Source organism: Volvox carteri, assembly GCF_000143455.1.
Source record: "Volvox carteri f. nagariensis unplaced genomic scaffold VOLCAscaffold_53, whole genome shotgun sequence".
Lineage (NCBI taxonomy): Eukaryota > Viridiplantae > Chlorophyta > Chlorophyceae > Chlamydomonadales > Volvocaceae > Volvox > Volvox carteri.
Genome location: NW_003307596.1, coordinates 937,114 through 955,093, shown reverse-complemented (window position 1 = coordinate 955,093; position 17,980 = coordinate 937,114). Strand labels below are relative to the sequence as shown.

Genomic DNA, 17,980 nt, shown 5'->3' with positions numbered 1-17,980 from the left:
AAGTCCCGTTCCATGGCAGTGCTTCGTTCCAACTTAGAAAGCTAGAGGCATGGCTCTTCCTATAACGTACATACACTCGCTCCATGCATACGTCCGGCGACCTCATTGCTGGCGTCAACAGCAATTCGGGTGAATGGTGTAGTTCGCAAATTCCATCGTACAGCACACCGACTGTATACGATTTTGCAACTGTGCAGACACGGCTGTGACCTTCACCCAGCATGCACAGGAGTGCGCCATTAGTCGGCATCAATCGGCACCCAACTGGACATATCCAGAGCGGCCTGCATTTGATCTGCACGACACACATATCATGTAATGCCGGTCCACATAAGTCGCTGTGCGCTTTGCCGGCCAGAGCCCTTCGGACGTCAGGCGCATGCAGCTTGGTTGCATTTAGAACATAGCTGCAGACAGAAGGTGGCACAGGTTTGGCTTCCCAAGGCAGTACTGCAGGGCTGCACCTTACCTAGCCCTCAACCACCGGCCCCCTCCCTAACAAAACTCCCCAGGCTGTCACATGCCGCCCAGACACACCGATACTCCCTGACTCCCTTACCCACATCAACACCATGCAATGTCCTTTCAATACCACACCCGGCTGGTGTACGTTGCAATCACGAGACTACCCTTGCAATGCAGCTGCGCCAGGCCCACTTTCCCACGGCCCGCTGTCCACGTCTGGGTCATGCTCGGGTCCTATGCTCTAAGGTCCGATAGTCGATGGTGCTGCTCCCCTCAGGAGCATCTAGCCTTGGCGGCTGGCGGTTTTCCCCTTCTTGCTGACCCGCGATGTTGGGTCGCGCAGCGGCCGGTCGCGCACCCTGTAAATGCGCATCATCCAGTGTTGGCTGGTGAACACCTCCTCGAAGTAGTTGAGCTTGACGTTGAGACGGCCGATGGGGTAGCCGCGCACTCGGTCCACCCCGCGCTGGCCAGTGGACAATTGCGACTCGTCCGCAAAGCTGGGTGGGATGTAAGATGTAGGATTAGGAGGAAGGCGGCCAGGTAGGAATGATGTACGAGAGATAGTACGAGAGATATATGGATGCACGGGTACAAGATAGCTTAACAGCTGGCGATGCAACCGGTGCGGATGCCGTCGAGGTACAAGTGGACGGAATGAGCATCAGAAAGAGTTACACCTGACTCAAGAAGGATGACACAAGTTACAGGATTAAGTTTACAGCACCTTTGCATACGTAAGGATTAGGTTTGCAGCTGGCATCTCAGGATGAGGGTTATGACACCAGCTCAAGGGATGGGCATGGGACCCTGGCGGACAGCTTTCGGATGTCAACACAGCTGCAGAATGGGGATGACCCTGGTCGAAGGGATAGGGATGGGACCCTGACTGGCAGTGGACAGGATGAAGAGCAGAAAGGTATGGACCTTGCACGGTCTCTAATGGCATACCAAGCAATTCATGGCGATTGGCGCGACTCAACCAATTAAGACTGGTCGCGGGGCTGCACACTGACACTGAATTATGTGAGCGGACAGACACGTTAGAGACTGAGAGAGAGCGCCTGGACGGGCACCGTTGGTTGTCAAGTGTCGGCTAACGACGTCCTCAGACCCTTGCAACGCAAAAAGAAACTCACTTATAATATGACAGCTTGTACATTAACGAGTTGAGCATGGTCTTGGTGCCTCGTGCGTCCACTCGGTAGTCTCCTTCGGGTGTCAGGTAGTCCGGCTCCTTAATTTCTGTGGATTCAAGGTGAGATTCATGTAGGGATTAAGAAGTTCCGTCAGGCAAAACGGCTAGACGACGTTATAACCAGGCGAACACTAGCTAATGCGCCTCTCAGTCGCTCATTACCGGGTTTGCCGTTTGCCCTGGGAGTCGTGATGACAGCCAATAACGTATCCCTTGCATCGCCCGAGGTTACTGAACTATTATATATTAGTTACTTTTTGACTCAAGGAAATTAAACCTATAGAGCAACAACATCCGTTCCCTGGCGATACACGCTAGCACCGTGCAAACACGCAATCCAGCTCTTTCTGCATCCGCCGCATACCTGCTACCATCCGTCAAGCAGCCCGCCGTGAGGCAGCCAGGCATTTGTAACCTCCCATCGCTATTCCTAACCTACCCCTCTATACCCCAGTGCAACACCCACACCCACCCGAGTGCAGTATCCACCCGAGTACCCAACTTGGTTTCAGCCGCGCCAACACATCTTGACATCCTTTTACTGCACGTGGCCGCGCATTCAACTATATATCGCCAGTGGAAACCACACCCTTCATGCCACCCAGCCCAGCATACTTTCGCCGCCCAACCACTCATCCCCCCCATCGCACCTGGGTAGACCCCTCCACCAATTCGCACCATCCACAGGAACTTATTGATGTCATCGGAGGGGTAGCCCACGAGCCCTCCGAACACCACGAACACGTAGTCCACGTCCAGCGAGCGGTAGATGGACCATGCCTGCGGCAAGGAGATAGGGAGGATGAATGGAGCTAATTTATACAAGTGGTTGCGTTAAGCGGAAGGGTAGGAGGGGGGGTTGTGATATCCACATGGCCGTGCCCTAAACCCCCTTCCCGCGTCGCTGGCTAGACAGGAGATGCTTGTCGAACCATGCTTCTAAGCTGCCGGCCCACCTTGGCCTCACTGCTGGACATTGCTCTCCCCACGGTGGCGATGTGAGAGGTGTTCCAGGTATTGTTGTCCACTATAACGGTTCGGTTGGCCATGGCAGTTGTCTGGTAGCCGTAGTCCCACCAGGAGGCGACCTGAGGAAGGTGGGTGGGGCGGCGATTAGGCGTCTGGGTCGCGAAGCGAAGCGTTGTGAAGACGGAGCTGTGTCGGAGACGCGATGTGTTGCTACTGGAAAGAAAGGAGAGCAGGAGATCCGGCCTCCAGCACTCCAGAACGTTAGCTCTAATAAGCGTCGGATCTTAGGCAGGCCGCCAAAAGAAGGCGGCCTTTGTAAAAACGCGCTGGATAGGTTATGAAGCTCCACAGCAAAAGCACAGTCTATTCGTGGAGCAGCGTGCAGGGTTACGGGTTTTCTGACGAGCGCGGCAAAACACAAAACACACGGCTGTGTCAAAGCACGTAGATCAGGAACGCACGCAGCCCACCCACAAGGATGGCGGCCTCAGATCCCGAAGGGGACCTTCAGTGCCCGCGCTGACCCACAGTCCCATTAATACTTCCGCAACCACCTCCCGCCCTCCTCTCTCCCTCCATCTTCCTTCAAGTACACCCCAAAAGGCAGAAGCTGCACGCATTCACTGGGCTAGACGGGTAACGCAAGATGGGACTTGCCTTGGCGTCCGGGTGCGTGTTGTGCCGCAGCCAGGCGTAGGCCTCTCGAAAGTCGTCAAACACGTAGAAACCACCGTTCCTGTACAGAGGTATACAGCCCAGTTTGTTGAAGCGAGCACATGTAAGGACTAGGAAGCCAACGAACAAGCCCGAGCATCTGACCCAGGTCTGAACTCAGGTATGATTCACGCGCATGGCAGAGAAGCAAAGGACCTGGATATCAAATCCACGCAGCATCTTAACCCATAAGCGCCGCCTCACTTCTCACAGATCGGCGCCATCCGCATCCGAGCCACGCCCAGTGCTTCACAGACGCTAGCCTTTGCTCCTACAGCCCGAGTAGCAGCAATGACGGCCCCGCGCAATGACCCCAACAACAGCCCCTTAGCCCTAGAGCTTTAATCCCTACCCGGCCGCTGCGCCCGTCACATGCTCTCGCAGCTCCCATATACTCACGGCCGCGGTGACTGCAGCACGATGGACGGTGAAGAGTACATGTCCGCAGAGGCATGGATGCAGTGCACCACGTACATCCCCAGCAGCACCAACACCATGCTCAGCAGCGCTACGCATACAACCGCCGGCAGCGCATACAGCTTGGCGCCGCTGCCGATACTAGAGGACGGGCGGGGCCGGGACCTGAGAATGCGCGCGGAGGTGAAGGGAAGGAGACGTGAGACGGCTTGCGGGCTTGAAGGGACCGTTTCTGGAGGTTGCTAGGTGGAATTCTTATTAAGGCGGGAAGGGCGTGATGAGGAAGCGAGACGGCGAGAGGCGCCTAGGGTGTGAGATTGTGGGTGAAGAGCAGCGGCGGCGGGAATGGCGAGACCCATGGCAGTGTGTTGTTGTTCAGGTGCAAGCGCACAGCAATGCCATGCTCCCTAGGGAATTATTAAGAGCCACTTGACGGGCGATGCAGGGATGCACGGGCCCAAGGAGGAGCCACACATCGCCGCAGCTTAGGCTCACTTCTTCTTGGATGGGGTAGACTCTTCTGTGGGAGCAACGGCCGCAGCCGCTTCCTTGCTGGGGCTGCTCCCGGAGACGGCGCCATCCCCGTCGGCCGTGGAAGCTTCCTTATCAGCGCGGGAGAAGGTAGGTGGCCTCCAGGTCCTTAGGGGGCAACGGCCAGATAGAGACAAACAAGCGGACAGACAGGCAAATTGGGCACTCGGTGGAGATGAAAACGACGAACCGACAAGGACCGTGGTCGCTGGTTTGGGAGACTGGGCTGGTGGGGTATGGATTCTGGTTTACGTACATGCCATTGAGCGCACATATTATGGGTTGGAGGCAGTGTGAAGTCGGTAACACCCGTAACACGCTCGGACGCCGTATCAGCCAGTTTTACCAATGTCAATGCCTGAAAGCGGAGGCAGAGGAGCCAACACCGACGGTGCAGGTGGCCAACGCCCCGGCAACACCCTTTCTGGAACCCCGCCCCCGGCAAATCTTCTTCCAGTCAAATCCACCAGCGTCCCCTCTCCCTGAAAGAACAACCCATTGCTACTGGTTGGATGGCTACACGGGCCCGTCTCATCGCACCTGTCCTTTCCATCCTTCTGAACGACCCTCCTTACCTTAGCGAGCCACACAGCACGTACATCAGGTCGGAGAGCGCTACGGCCGACAGGCAGCACACGGCAGGGGCCAGCACCAACATCAGCCGGATCTGCGGGATCAGGACGCAAATAGGATCGGGAAAGACACCGAACAGGCAGCAAGTAAACAGGCTATAAACGACGATTGGTGCCAAACGACAGGCCTCTGTGCCATTGTCGCTTAGCCGGCTTCATCTCGAGCCTACAGCATGGCGACCTAAGGGCCCCGTCGAGTCACCCCACGGCATCACGCACATCCTTGCTTTGCATCCTCCGTCATGATGCGATGGTTGGACCCGATGGTTGGTGCCCTGCCCACTCACACGGCTAAGGCGGACACACCCACCCAATCCGACATGCCTGCCCGCCCAGGTGACCAGGCCGACCAACCCGGCGAAGTCCCACCCACCATGACGCCCGAGAAGTATACGGCGGTCAGGCCGTACAGCACCAAGAACAACGAGGCGTCCGTCAGGCGGTGGAAGCATGCCAGGATGCCTGCCGGGGAGGCGTCAAAAAATGCAAGGAATAATTCCGATCAGCCGTCCTGGGGCGGGCCGGTGAGCTGATGATGCTTAGGGAAGCATTATTTCGTTCATGCTAATAAATCCTTTGTTAACCTTGTCGAAAATAGGAGTAAAAAAGTGAGAACGTCCCGCACAAAGCTCAGGTGGTTGCGTCTTTCTGCCTGTCATAGCTTTCTCATCTGCAATTTCGCAGGGCCCGCAACCCGTTGCTGTTTGCCAGCCATTCCGTGTTCGTGTCTGGCTCCTGGGCATTTCCCATCCCCTTCCGTCCCAAACCTCACAAAGACTATCATTATTACCACCGTCTGCACAACAAGCATGACAGCCATCCTCACCGCCACCGGCAGCCGTGGCACATGCACCACTGCCACAAACAGAACACTGGTCATCATCACGGCCATCATTGTCATTGCCGCTTAAAGTACGCCAGCAACAGCATTATGAGCATTTAGACCTACCTGCAGGCGCTAGCATCACCAGGACGTGCAGATCCATAATGTAGGAGGTCCACTGCGGTGGTTGGTGCTCAGACACGGAGGCGATGATGGGCACGAAGCGGGAAGCGTATGTGGGGTCCAGCAGCGTCATGGAGCGACCTGCGGAGACAGGACGATAGCACGGGACGGAACGGGAGGTTTACAGAAATCCAAACACACAGAGGTTGCGTGGACTACAAGTGTATACACAGGTACATGGAAGGAGGCTGTCGGGCTCACGAGCTCCAAAGCCCCAAGCGCCTTGATCGAGTCCATGACCTGGGGAAGACATGGCCCGGGCTCGGCCCTTGCCCCTGACACGGCTCATAGCCTACAGCCAAGATTAGCAGGCCCACCGGCCGCATCCATCCCGCAGGTCAAACCATCAGCCCAAGCTTCTGTCTGTCGCATCCACATTCAAGAATTATTCCTAGCTCAACCGACGGGTTGGGAAGGTGACGGTGATTAAAATGGTCTGCAGCACCGTCTCTCTCAATGGGCCTCACCCGTCCAGCCCAGCGTGGGGCTCTTGGCTACGTAGGCCACCACCATGGACGCCACCACAGCGCCCACCGCCAGGGCCGCCGTGAGGACCATGGAGGTGAGGATGAGGAAGTGCTTGGTGCTCAGCATGCGCCTCACGTAGGACACCAGCAGTGCCAGGTGCAGCACAACGAAGGCGAAGAAGGCGCCAAAGTGCTCTGACATCAGTACGGCGTTGAAGCCCACCACGGGGATGGAACAGGAGATGGCGGTGCCCAGCGCCACCAGCGGCGCAAAGGCCACGTACAGGCGACCTGGAGGCCGCGCAAGGTAGGGCGGCGGGGCGCATAACGGACAGTATGTGGAGCCGACAGCACGATCGGCCGCAGATACACAGGAAATGGTGGACGAGCCTAGGACGCAACGACGCAACGACGTGCGTCGTATAGCCGGAAGGAAATCGCAACAAGTTCAGGTGAACAGGCCAGCGTAGTGGGCTCTTACATCCCTCCCAGTGCTGCTGTCTAAGAAATTCCAAACGTCAAGCCAAGCTCCTCACCCTACTACGCCCCCAAAGACCGCACATGGACCCCCATGGGCAGGCCTTGCCCGCTGCTTCAAACCGCCTGTTTGGACCAGTTGGTAATCTGCCACCCTAGCCCGCGCGTACCATTCAGGCGGCCGAAGAAGATGCAAGCCAGGCAGTACAACGGCAGGAGGTTGATAATGAACGAGTAGCCACCCCAGGACATGACCATGTAGCCGTACGACGCGACCAAGACCACGGCGTCCGCGAGGCTGCCCGTGTTCACAGTCTGAAAGTTTACACGACAGGGATTGTAGTGGCGATGCATGTGCAGTTAAGTAAATGTATCTGGGTAAAAGTATCTGGGTAAAAGTATCTGGGTTCTTGGTAGTGCAACAGCTTGGAGCTGGGGCCTTTTTGGGCGTCCCAAGCGGCTTTAGCTACACCTCGCGGGATCTCCTGCGTCCCTAACTGGCTGGCTGACTGACTGACTGACTGGCTGGCTGGCCCGGGATACCAGCTCAGCTAAATACGCCATATGGAAGGGCAATCGCCCAGACAAACCAAGCCATACCTAAGCCTAAGCTGAAAGTGCTGCATGTGCGTCCCAGCGCACCTTGAGAAACCAGTAAAAGACGTTGACCAAAGCAAAGATGGCGACGCCTTCATTATCAAAAGAACCCGCCACGGAGCGGGAAATGTACGACGGTACGACTGCCACGAAGAAGGCGGCCAGCAGGCCGGCGCCATGCGAGCGAGCCTGTAACGCAGTTACGTGGGGTAATGCCGGGACGCGACGGGTTTTTATCCGGCGGTTGAAAGCTTTCTTGTTTCCCCGCCCTTGCCAGCCTGCCTGGTTGGCAACGGAAAAAGCGGGTCCTTCCGCACCTGTGAGACCAGACCGTAGCACGCCAGCGCGCAAAATGCCGAGAAGAGCGGCGCCGTGAGCACGCAGACCTGTCGGCCAGGGCCAGCAGACAATAATTTTTCCCTTGAGGGATGTATACACTTGCCAATAATGCGAAACATCCATGAGGATGGTGAAGGGAGCCCCGGCTTTGGGGTCGCCATGGAAGCGGATGCGGTTGTGTGACTGGTTGGTTGATGACGCTGGGGTGCCGGGCAGCGCGGGGGCCCGTCCACCCCTCCAGCCAATAGACCCCGCTATGTTCATCTTGGCATGGATTGAACACGCCTTCTCGCGATCCTCAGCAAACGTGTCCAGTCAGCCCATGCACAAACGCCGGCACCCAGTCCAACCCGACACCCAGTCCCTGGCAATGGGCATCTGCAGTGCCAAGGCCCTGCCTACAACCGCTGTTGCTGCTGTGCCACATGAATTGGCATTACATGCATGGGCATGAGCTGCCACGTGGCGCTGTGGCCGTGTCTTTCCAACTTAGTCACATGCCAGGGACTTTGTGGCCATCCACTGTTGACATCTATCATTACTGAAGTTGAGATGGCAAGCAGGGGGTCCTGCCATTGGGCAGCAAACCCATGGCTGCATCCTTGCTTCCCTCGCGCCGTCAGCCCAGACCGTTCCACTCCCAGTGCGCCGTCTCCCGTCCCAACCTGCTCCGACTGTGCAAAGGCTACCCAAAAGACGCGTAGACGGCCTGCCACCAAGGCATGGCCGGCCCAGGAAGCATGTGAGCGCGTGGGCGTACCTCTTGGACATGGATGGGAATGTGGAAGAAGTGGAGGATGCGGTAAATGGAACCCGCCGTAAAGATGAGGCCCTGTGCGTGGGTTAGTTAGCAGACAGTTAGGCAGGGATATTAGACAAGTCACGTGTCCAGATACCGCGAGGCTACGTAAGCGGACTCGCGTAAGCGGCCCATGTAAGCTGTGTATGTGTGTGATACCCTGGGTGTGACCATTTCCAATATCCCCGATAATGACAGCGGAAGGGCAGGACAGGGCGTACGACAAGTTCGTACATGTGCCCCTTGGGGTGACCAAAAAGGCAATATAAATGCAACAAATCAACAGGTACTCATGCATGGACATGGCTGCGGAGACTAGTTAGTTTAAATGGCATGTAATAAAGCAGCAATACTCGCCCATGGGGTGAAGGCGCCCGACAAGATCAGCTGCAGATAGCTGCACAGTTAGCATGATAAAGCCGATGCGGTAAAAGAAATACTATCGCTGCTTGCTTATTACAGCCTTGGTCCCATGACGGAAGCCCAATACGCATCACGCACGTCTACATTTAAAAAGTACATGCGATCTACATATTTCTAAATTTATGACCGCACTAAGTGCTTAACCTTCCGATACGACGCCAAATAAAAAGCTTGCATCGCATGATCTTGAGCGACACCGAAGCCGATACAGGATTGTTTTCTCTCTAAAATTTCTCACCGGATAGACAGTTCCACCGATAACACGCCCAAGGGGATACCAAGTCCGGTCGTCAAACCAGTTCCACATTTCGTAGAAGCCCTCCTTTGTCAAGAATTGAGTAACACGGTAGTTGAAGTAAGGATCGAATTCATGAATAACGCTCTCATACTTGATAATGGAGAATAGGCGGATACTGAACGCCAAGACACATATCCCAGTAAGCGCCAAATATTTGCTGGCTTCCGCCAGCTTGGCGTAGAGCCTCATTTTAGATACCTCTTATGCAAGCAGGTCAACAAACATCATTATTTCGTCGGTCGTCTTTTGGCAAGAGAGTAAACTGAAACGGTCTTGCCGTACCGAGCCGTAAGCGTCGTACGACTTCCATGGCAAGCTCACTTTGTCAGTGCATGGTTGCCTCTAAGTCTCCCGCACATCCATTGTAACAAAGATGGTGATTGGATAAATATGTAGCAACTAGCAAGCCAAAACATAGCCAGCAACAAGAACAGCAGCATACGGTTAGTGAGTTCCGGTCAACCACCTTTTGCTTAAACCGACTCGAAGGCACGACGCACGAGCGCACAACAGCAGCTTCATACCATCGGGACAAACACTTGAGGTAAGGAACCAAGTAAGATCAAAATTTAATGTTGGGCCCTGAGCAAGCAATAGCCACCAGTCGGCAAGGCGGCTCGCCCTTCTTGAGGGCTCCCCCCCCTATGTCCCCAAAGGGGAGCTCCGTGACCTAGCAAAACTTTAATAACTACACTAAAAGAAATTCCTTCCCACAAGCAAACTCGTGGCCTTGTGCTACTGCATATAAATCCTCACATATAAATCCGCACACACGGGCACCGTATTGCAAAGGCAGGCTTAGGCAAGGAATGGGAGCAGATTTTTATAGATTGAAATTGTTAAATGCATGGCGGGATACAGCGGAAGGCGAAACTCCATCTTTGGCTCATGCACGTGCAGCTAGTTCCCTTCGGGGGTTGTGTTTTTTCGTGTGCATATGCGAGTACGCGTGTGTTACACTGTTAAATTGCGTTTAGCCTCCAATGATGCAGCCAGCCCGTACGAGCCCTTCAGCACGGTGAAAGCAGCAACATCCGCAACGCTCCCTCGGGAATCAGTCAGCCGCATTGGGGCATGGGGCTGTAGCATGTTGGCTATATAACGTGACGCCTGCTGCATCATGGTGATTAATACAGGATGGGCCCATGCCTTCGCACCCGCCACCCGTTCATATAAAACCGACATATATAATGTACTTGCCGTACATACCGTACATACGTAGACACGTGCACGTGTTTACGTATTTACGCCTGGTGAATATCTCTGTGTAGGAAAACATGCAGGAAAAGCCACCTTACCCGCCTCGAAACCGCTATACCGTTACAGCCACCGCTACAGCCACCGTTACAGCAACCGCGGACCTCAATCCCTCCTAGCTAAAGTTGTCGAAGAAGTCCTCGTCCGTCTCCTCCGCCGCTGTCCGGTGCGCCGCATACACGTCCATCTGAGCCGCACTGAGCCGGATCTGCTGCGCCGCGAACAGCCACCGCTGAGGTGCACCCGCCTCTGCCTCTGCCCCTGCTGCTGCTTCAACTGGTGTTTCTGATCCTGCCCCTGCCCCTGCCCCTGCCCGTGCACCCCGTCCCGCCGCCCCGGCTTCTTTTTGCGTTGCCTGGTCAGCGGCAGCTGTCGCCGTACAGCCCCCGTCGACATCAACGTCACCGTCAGTCCCGGGGCTCCATCCCTCTCTCCAGCGGCCATAGTCCGACTCCGGGGTGCCGAAGGCTGCGAGTAGGGATGCGGTGCGGTGCGGGGTGGGACGAGGAGGGGCGGGGAGCGGGACAGTGGGGCAGCGGGGGACGGCGGTGCGTGGCGCGGAGCAGTTTACATGGGGAGTTGGGAGACTCTGGGGGGATGTGGGCAGGGCATTAGGATGGAAGGAGCGTGGGCAGAGGAACTAGCAGCATGCCATAGCCTGGACATCGCCTTCCACTCTGTGCCGTAAGGATTACTGGGGCATGCACAGCGATGAGCTTTATATGATGTGTAGTTGAGATGACGGGTGGAGTTGAGGGCGGAAGACCCTGAGCTTTAAGGATAAAAGGTTTGTATAGGGAGCAGAGAAGCACGTACTCGTTACATCCGTGCATTTGGAAGATGTGTAAAACATTCGCTGTCTGTCGTACACACACGTTTTGTTGATGCTACAGTCGTCTGACGCGACAATAATCACAGTAGTGGCTATTCCGCGGCCCTCTCTCACCCACACAACATACATACATACATACATACATACATACATACATACATACATACATACATACATACATACATACATACATACAACCCAACAGGACCAGTGCGCACCCAGCGGCGCTCCCAGCAGCCCGCAGTCCGCCAGCGCGTTGGCCGCCTGGTTGTACGACATGTACGGCAACTCTCCCATCAACAGCGAATGGTATGCGGCACCGTGGGCAGCCTCCGCCAGCAGCGACACCACATCCTGCAAGGAAACAAATAAATAATTAAATAACTACATCAGCACCGTGTACACAGCCCGGCCGTCGATACGTTAATGCAAAAACCTACGAGTGATTTTCCTCTCCCTTCCCCCCCCTCCCCATCCCCCCGCGCCAAAAAAACCCTCTTTACCTGCGTGTGGCGACCCCCCCCCATCCCCCGCCTCACCTGGTATCTCAGCCGCAGTCCGGACAGCCCCTGCACCACCCACACACTGAGCCGGTCCGTCCGGAAGCCCGCGGCCTCCAGGGAGGGCGTCAGAGAGGAGAAGTCGGTGCCTGGCTGCGGAGAAAAAGGAGGGGAAAAAGGGGAAAGGAGAGGGAAGGGGATGCGCGGGGAGACGGCAGCGGAGGGTGGAGGGGCGACGGGAGCAACAGGGGGGAAGGCCGACACGGATGACGAGCAGCAGCATTCACAACAACAGCAGCAGAAGCAGTAGCAGCAGCAACAGCAGTAGCAGCAGCAGCAAGGGCGCAACTGATGTCACCCCCGGGGACCCTTCAGCGGCATTTCCTGGAAAGTGGGAATGCGTAATTACTGGCACCCCATAAGAGTGCCCTCCTAAATTTCAAAGGCCTTCCTACTCCCCTCCCTGGACTTCCAGCCCCCCTGGTATGCCCCTTTATAAGCCCCACCTGCAGCTCTAGGGGTACTCGGCGCAGTAGACAGCCCGGCGGCGGGCGAGGTCTGTGTTGCCGGTTTCGGAGCTTCACCGGCTTCTCGCCCTCCCCTCCTCCTCCCCCCACAAAGCCTGCTTCATTGCCACCTCCCGCACTGTCGGCGGCCCAGCTGGCTGCTCCAGCGATGCCGCCGCCGCCACCGCTGGTGGTGGTGGCCCCGTCCGCCGCTACCGCGTCCGCGACGGCCGCCGCCTCCTCTGACGCCAGCGCCGCTGTCGCAGCAGCATGCACTGCCGCTGGCGCCACGAGAAATATTGCCGTACCCGGCGCCAGCGGCAGGCGGTACGGCCTGGTGTCCATTCCATCTCCTAGCAGCACCACTTGCCGGTAGTCCCCCTGGGTTATACGGTTGACGGCGCTGACGGAGGTGGCGTTTAGCAGTAGCCGGTCAAGGTGCGCTGTAGCGATCACGTCCAGAGCCGTGCGCAGCTGGTGCCGCTGCCACCGTTGCCGCGCCGTGGCATCCATCTGATCCGCAACCTCATGAAACTGGTGTTGGTGTTGGTGTTGGTGCTGATGCTGCTGTTGCTGAACACACGGCTCGGCTTGCTTGTAGGCGTTGATATGTAGGAAAGGGCGCGGGGACCGAAGATATGATAAGTGAGAATACGTGCAGTTCTGTTTGTGAACATATGTTTGCCTGTATGTATATGTGTGTAAAGAGGGGAAATGTGCACCTACCCGCCAGTTTGCGAGTAGGTCCGCGTATGGGTCCACAAACAACGGCGGACCGTCGCCGTCGTCGCCATTTCGAGTGTCACGACGACGATGACGACGACTTTCGACGGCTCGCGCCGCCGCGATGCGCTGGCTGACGTGCAGCGGCAGAAGCGACGGGGGTGGCAGAGCGGGCTGCTGCGGCAGTCGTTGCGTGGTGGCTGCGGAAAGCATGTCGGCGCCGGGATGTGGCACTGCGTGCTGCTGAGCGCGGGCCTGCGTTAGAGCCACGTAGAGTTGCAGGTGCAGTGGGTGCGCTTTCATAGGCGTGGAGTACGGGCGAATGACCAGTGTGGCACTGCGCGACGATGCTCACCAAACACGTCGTTCGTCGAGTGCGGCCCACCCATGTCATCTGATTCCAAGCCATAGAATTCATCGGAAGCACTGTACTTTATAACGCAATTTTTGCGTCGGTGTACGTCTTTCGGTAAATTAAAGGAGTCATAACGAAGCAAATAGACGGATATGGCCAGCTGCGGATGAACAGCTTTTGAGAAACACCAGTCTAAGCCAATGCAAAGCTCCGAAACCTCACAAACGAAATTCAGCCCCCAGCATGGGTGTCAGTTGAGCAGCATTGAGTTAAAGCGGTTTAACCAGCATGGTCTTATTTTATTACATCTTAAGCTAGAAATGTAATAAGGAATTCATGTTCATGTGCTCCAGAACCTGCAAGCCAAACGTCCCAGTCCACGGTCGTAGCCGGACGTTTGAACTCACAAACTCACAAACTATTAATTAGGATCATGAATCCATACGCCAGTAATTATTCCTGAATCGCCCTTTCTTATATGATACTTTCTCAACCGCAGCCGGGGCCTCTTCCAGCAGTTCTAACCGATGGACAACTGCCATCCATCTCGCGGTCGCGACCTCGCCCCCTCAAACTGGGTTCCTCTCTCACCCTCTGGCCTCCGCTCCTCGCCGCTCCTATGGCTGGTATCTCCTGTGCGCCCTATCGCCAGCTGTGCATCGAGCACGGCGCCTCTCTGTCCACGAGCGAAATGGTCATCGCTTCGGCGCTACTGTTGCGCAACCGTCGCACCCTCAAGCTAGCATCCTATGCACCCGACGAGAGTTTACGGTCCGTACAGTTGTACGGTGTACGACCGGATCAAGTGGAACAGGTGGGCAGTCTTGGGCAGTCTCAGTCGCGGCGCCTTCCGGGCGAATGAGATTGGGCCCGAGTTGTGCGTGGTTGGTGGAGAGGGGGCTGTCCATGGCTAATGGGAGGTGAGGTGCGTGCCTGAATGGAGCACACCATGTAGCCCATATGTTCGACGGAAATCAGCTGCGCGGGTGTTCGAAGGCTGAAAACGTATAACGCTGCGGGCGCTATCCGTGGGTGAGTGGGCGAGGCCTTACGCAGCAACATTATACCAACAGGAAGGCAGGCAGCTGCTAGCCAGTTCATTCAACCACGCGTCCAACCACCCATACAACCCCCAAACTCTTGGTATCAGGCTGTACGGATGTTGGTTTCGGAGCGGAATGTGCATCACGTGGACCTCAACTTCGGCTGCCCCGTGCGCAAAATCACGGCGCGTGGGGGCGGCTCAGCACTGCCGTTGCGCCCTATGCTGTTTGCAAGGTGTGCGTCTTTCAATTAACCCGAGCCGCGATAGGGGAAAAGGCCGGAGTGGCCCTCGAACGAATTTACTGCTTGTGTATTTGTGCTTTGTACGTGTCGTATGGCAGTCTCTATATACAGCGGAAACGGCCAGAGCCAGGACCAGGGCGTACAAAACGCATTTAGTTAATAAAATTCCGCCACCTCAAGAAAACGCGCAGTATGGAGATATATTGGCGATATAGGGCATTTCGCATATCAAAACCGACCGAAGATGTGCCGTCAAGCGGTAGCTAAGGTGGCCCATCGTATGTGCGCGTTGCTGCTGCTGCTGCTGCTGGGTCTGGGGCTACGTGCTCCTGCATGCCTGGCGACCCGTATTCCTGATGCTGCTGTTGATGCTGCTGACGCTGATGCTGATGCTGATGCTGCAGGCTGGTGGCTGCGGCGGTGCGGGGCGCAGGCGGGCAGGTTCCGGTGACCGTGAAGCTTCGAGTGGGGCTCACTTCGGAGCTACCCACCCACCTGCAGGCAAGTGTTGGTTGGTGCGGGGACATGGTTGACGTGAGTGTACGTCTGTCTGTCTGTCTGTCTGTCTCTCGCCATCTTTAGTGTATTTGGATATTGGTCTTTGAACGGCCAATGCCGGATCTGACGACACCCAAGAGTACTTCGATGTCATTCCTGACACCATATCCTATATTTATAACCTGATCTTACTAAAGTCTCAGTTTATAAGCATACTTGCAATTTGATCCTCGTGATTTTCGTGAAGTGAGTTCGCGTGATGCCGTGTCTTCCTGCCATGTCCGCGGCCCCAGGCTGGGCGCATAGCGGAGGCGGAGGGCGCGGCGGCGCTCACCCTCCACGCGCGCACGGCAGACCAACTGTACAGCGCTCCAGTGATGTGGCATGCGATACGTGATCTAGTGAAAACCGTTCAGATTCCCGTGATTGGAAACGGTGATGTGTACGAGGCATCCGATGCCGTACAGCTCATGGAACAAACTGGCTGCGCAGGTTAGTGCTGAGGGTGAAGGTCCTGGGTTGTGTTCCCGTCTGAGTTTCATTAAAAACATTAGAAACATAATGATAACTAATTCAGAAAGGTTGAATCCTGATTGCTGCTATCCCGGGGGCCTCGTCGGTATCTCTGCGTAAGAGATAATCCTCCAGGCCACCGGAATGGCCGTGCCGCGGGATTGGTTATGCCCCCTCTGGCTGTCTACGACTATCTATCATAATAGTTTCTGTACTGGGACTTGCACAGCATTGTCCTTGACATGATCAGCCTAGCGCCTAACCGCTTTCCTTACTCTCCGGTGCCTCTTCCTCACGGACCTGCACACCGCCTATCCCTGAGCCCCCCTGTCTCATGTCACTCCAACACCGCAATGTGGTTGCAATCTGCTGTCGGTGTGCGGTTTTCCTGCAGGAGTAATGGTGGGTCGAGCAGCGTTAGGGCGACCGTGGGTGTTTCGGGAGGTGGCGGAGGCGCTGCACGACAACAAGGATGATCATGATGACGCCTCCATCACCACTCCGGCGGCGGCGGGGGCGGCGGGGGCGGTGCTGGCACCGCCGGTGCTGGGCAAGGTGGTGGCGACAGCGTTGCGTCACGTAGAAGCTGAAGTGGAATGGTACCGGGATTACGATCCAGAGGAAAGGTTGGTGCATGTGTACTTGTACGGCATTGTACGGAGAGTAAGGGCGAGGGCAAATAAACGACCTCGGTTTCTAGGGCGGCCTCCACTCCACGTGTTACCGCACGCCCCCATGTTCCCAACCTTCTTTGTCCATTCAGGGACTCTATTCTTCGTTTCCGTAAGTTCATTTCGCTGTACTTGTACGGCTTCAAATCCGCCACGCAACTCAAGGCACGGCTCATGGTAGCGGATAGCCTGGAGCAGTGGCGGGCGGCAGCGAACGACATTGACATGTACGACCAGAGCGAGCCGTACCCGGCCTCCGCAGCACGCCACCCACGGCTGAAGGGTGGCGGCGCGCCTGTACGGCAGCGCATGGGGCTACCCAACGGCTGGCTGGACGAGCACCGAGGCGGCGGCGGCGCCGCGGAGGCTTGCCTTACGGACGAAGCATGCGAGGGCTAACGGCGACGCGCCTAATGTACGGCTCTCCCCCTATGATTTAGCAAACCCGGTATCCAAAAGTGTGACACATTGTGTCCACCACCAATGGGCCGATGGGACGCTGATGTTCGTCTTGGAGCTTACCCCAGCTGATAACCCGGGCTCTCGAAACGTGCAGACACCCCCCAAGCCCAAGACCAGCAGGCCAGCTGTTCAAGGCGCTTTCACGCCATTCAAGGGCCAAGACCAGAACATCCTCGTCTCTGTGCATTTTGGATGGCGGAGGAGGTGGTTTTCGTCCTGGGCACGTGACCATGAAAGACAACAGAAATGTGTTTACGTGTGTGGCTCAATGAGCTGAACCGCGAGGAGGAAGTGGTGAAGATGAAGGAGTACACAGGGGCAATTTTACCGGAGCAAGTAGTCCCATGTGTGTTCGTATGGGAATGTGTGAGGGGGTTTTCGACACGTGTCCGACAAGTTGAAGTCATTGCGGAGAGGCGTGTATGGAGCTGCGGACCGCCCTGCTCTTGAGCCAATTAGATACCGCGGTGTTGGCAACGCGGCGGACCGTGAGTGACCCTCCTCCCCCAGTCCCCATCCACCGCCACGGTCCAACCGCTGCGAATCCCCAGCGACACGCAACATGCAGCGGCTGAGATGCGCATTCGCTTAAAGATGATGAACGTGGATTTCCTGTTGCTCTGCGTCTTTGCCGCGAGCATGTTAACGTGGAAACAGTAGATATTAGATATATACATACCAGCGCGCGCGCATGACAGCGCAAGTTAAAGGACATCCTCAGGGTGTCTGGGTTATGCGGGTGGCTGAGCCACCGGTGATCTGTTCGGATGCCTGTAATACGTCATTTCCTCTCATCATGCTCTGCCAGAACCGACATGCCGGTGACAGGTGCGCACACACATACCTAATACATACATACATACATATGCGCACACATACATAATACGTACCTAATACATACACACAAACAAATGGAAATGGGCTCCGAAACCCACCCAGTTGACCCGCATGATGATCCATCAAGTGACCCACAAGCGTGATATCACCGTCCCTGGAGAGAGGACGCCCTGGGCATTAGCTACCCCACACTAGACACAAGAATGG

General features: G+C 56.2%; 3 protein-coding genes across 3 annotated transcripts; 1 reads left to right on the top strand and 2 right to left on the bottom strand.

The window, feature by feature from the left end:
- Positions 1 to 748: 748 nt before the first annotated feature.
- On the bottom strand, positions 749 to 9,521 carry VOLCADRAFT_66117 (uncharacterized protein; the record flags this gene model as incomplete). The annotated part of the gene is made up of 16 exons (XM_002955597.1): positions 749 to 965; positions 1,605 to 1,710; positions 2,314 to 2,443; positions 2,620 to 2,751; positions 3,257 to 3,368; positions 3,746 to 3,928; positions 4,259 to 4,393; positions 4,870 to 4,961; positions 5,300 to 5,388; positions 5,876 to 6,013; positions 6,400 to 6,690; positions 7,047 to 7,191; positions 7,519 to 7,662; positions 7,791 to 7,859; positions 8,573 to 8,644; positions 9,273 to 9,521. 16 exons carry the CDS (start codon positions 9,519 to 9,521, stop codon positions 749 to 751), a joined length of 2,304 nt encoding a protein of 767 aa, XP_002955643.1.
- Positions 9,522 to 10,704: 1,183 nt separating this feature from the next.
- Positions 10,705 to 13,559, bottom strand: VOLCADRAFT_96625 (uncharacterized protein; the record flags this gene model as incomplete). The annotated part of the gene is made up of 6 exons (XM_002955596.1): positions 10,705 to 11,057; positions 11,640 to 11,775; positions 11,961 to 12,074; positions 12,428 to 12,961; positions 13,154 to 13,405; positions 13,506 to 13,559. 6 exons carry the CDS (start codon positions 13,557 to 13,559, stop codon positions 10,705 to 10,707), a joined length of 1,443 nt encoding a protein of 480 aa, XP_002955642.1.
- A 565-nt stretch (positions 13,560 to 14,124) lies between these two features.
- VOLCADRAFT_106923 (uncharacterized protein) lies at positions 14,125 to 17,348 on the top strand (the record flags this gene model as incomplete). Its single annotated transcript, XM_002955658.1, has 6 exons — positions 14,125 to 14,319; positions 14,656 to 14,783; positions 15,197 to 15,326; positions 15,584 to 15,782; positions 16,198 to 16,429; positions 16,567 to 17,348. The coding sequence occupies 6 exons, from the start codon at positions 14,125 to 14,127 to the stop codon at positions 16,871 to 16,873; spliced, it is 1,191 nt and encodes a 396-aa protein (XP_002955704.1). The 3' UTR covers positions 16,874 to 17,348.
- Between the last annotated feature and the right edge of the window lie 632 nt (positions 17,349 to 17,980).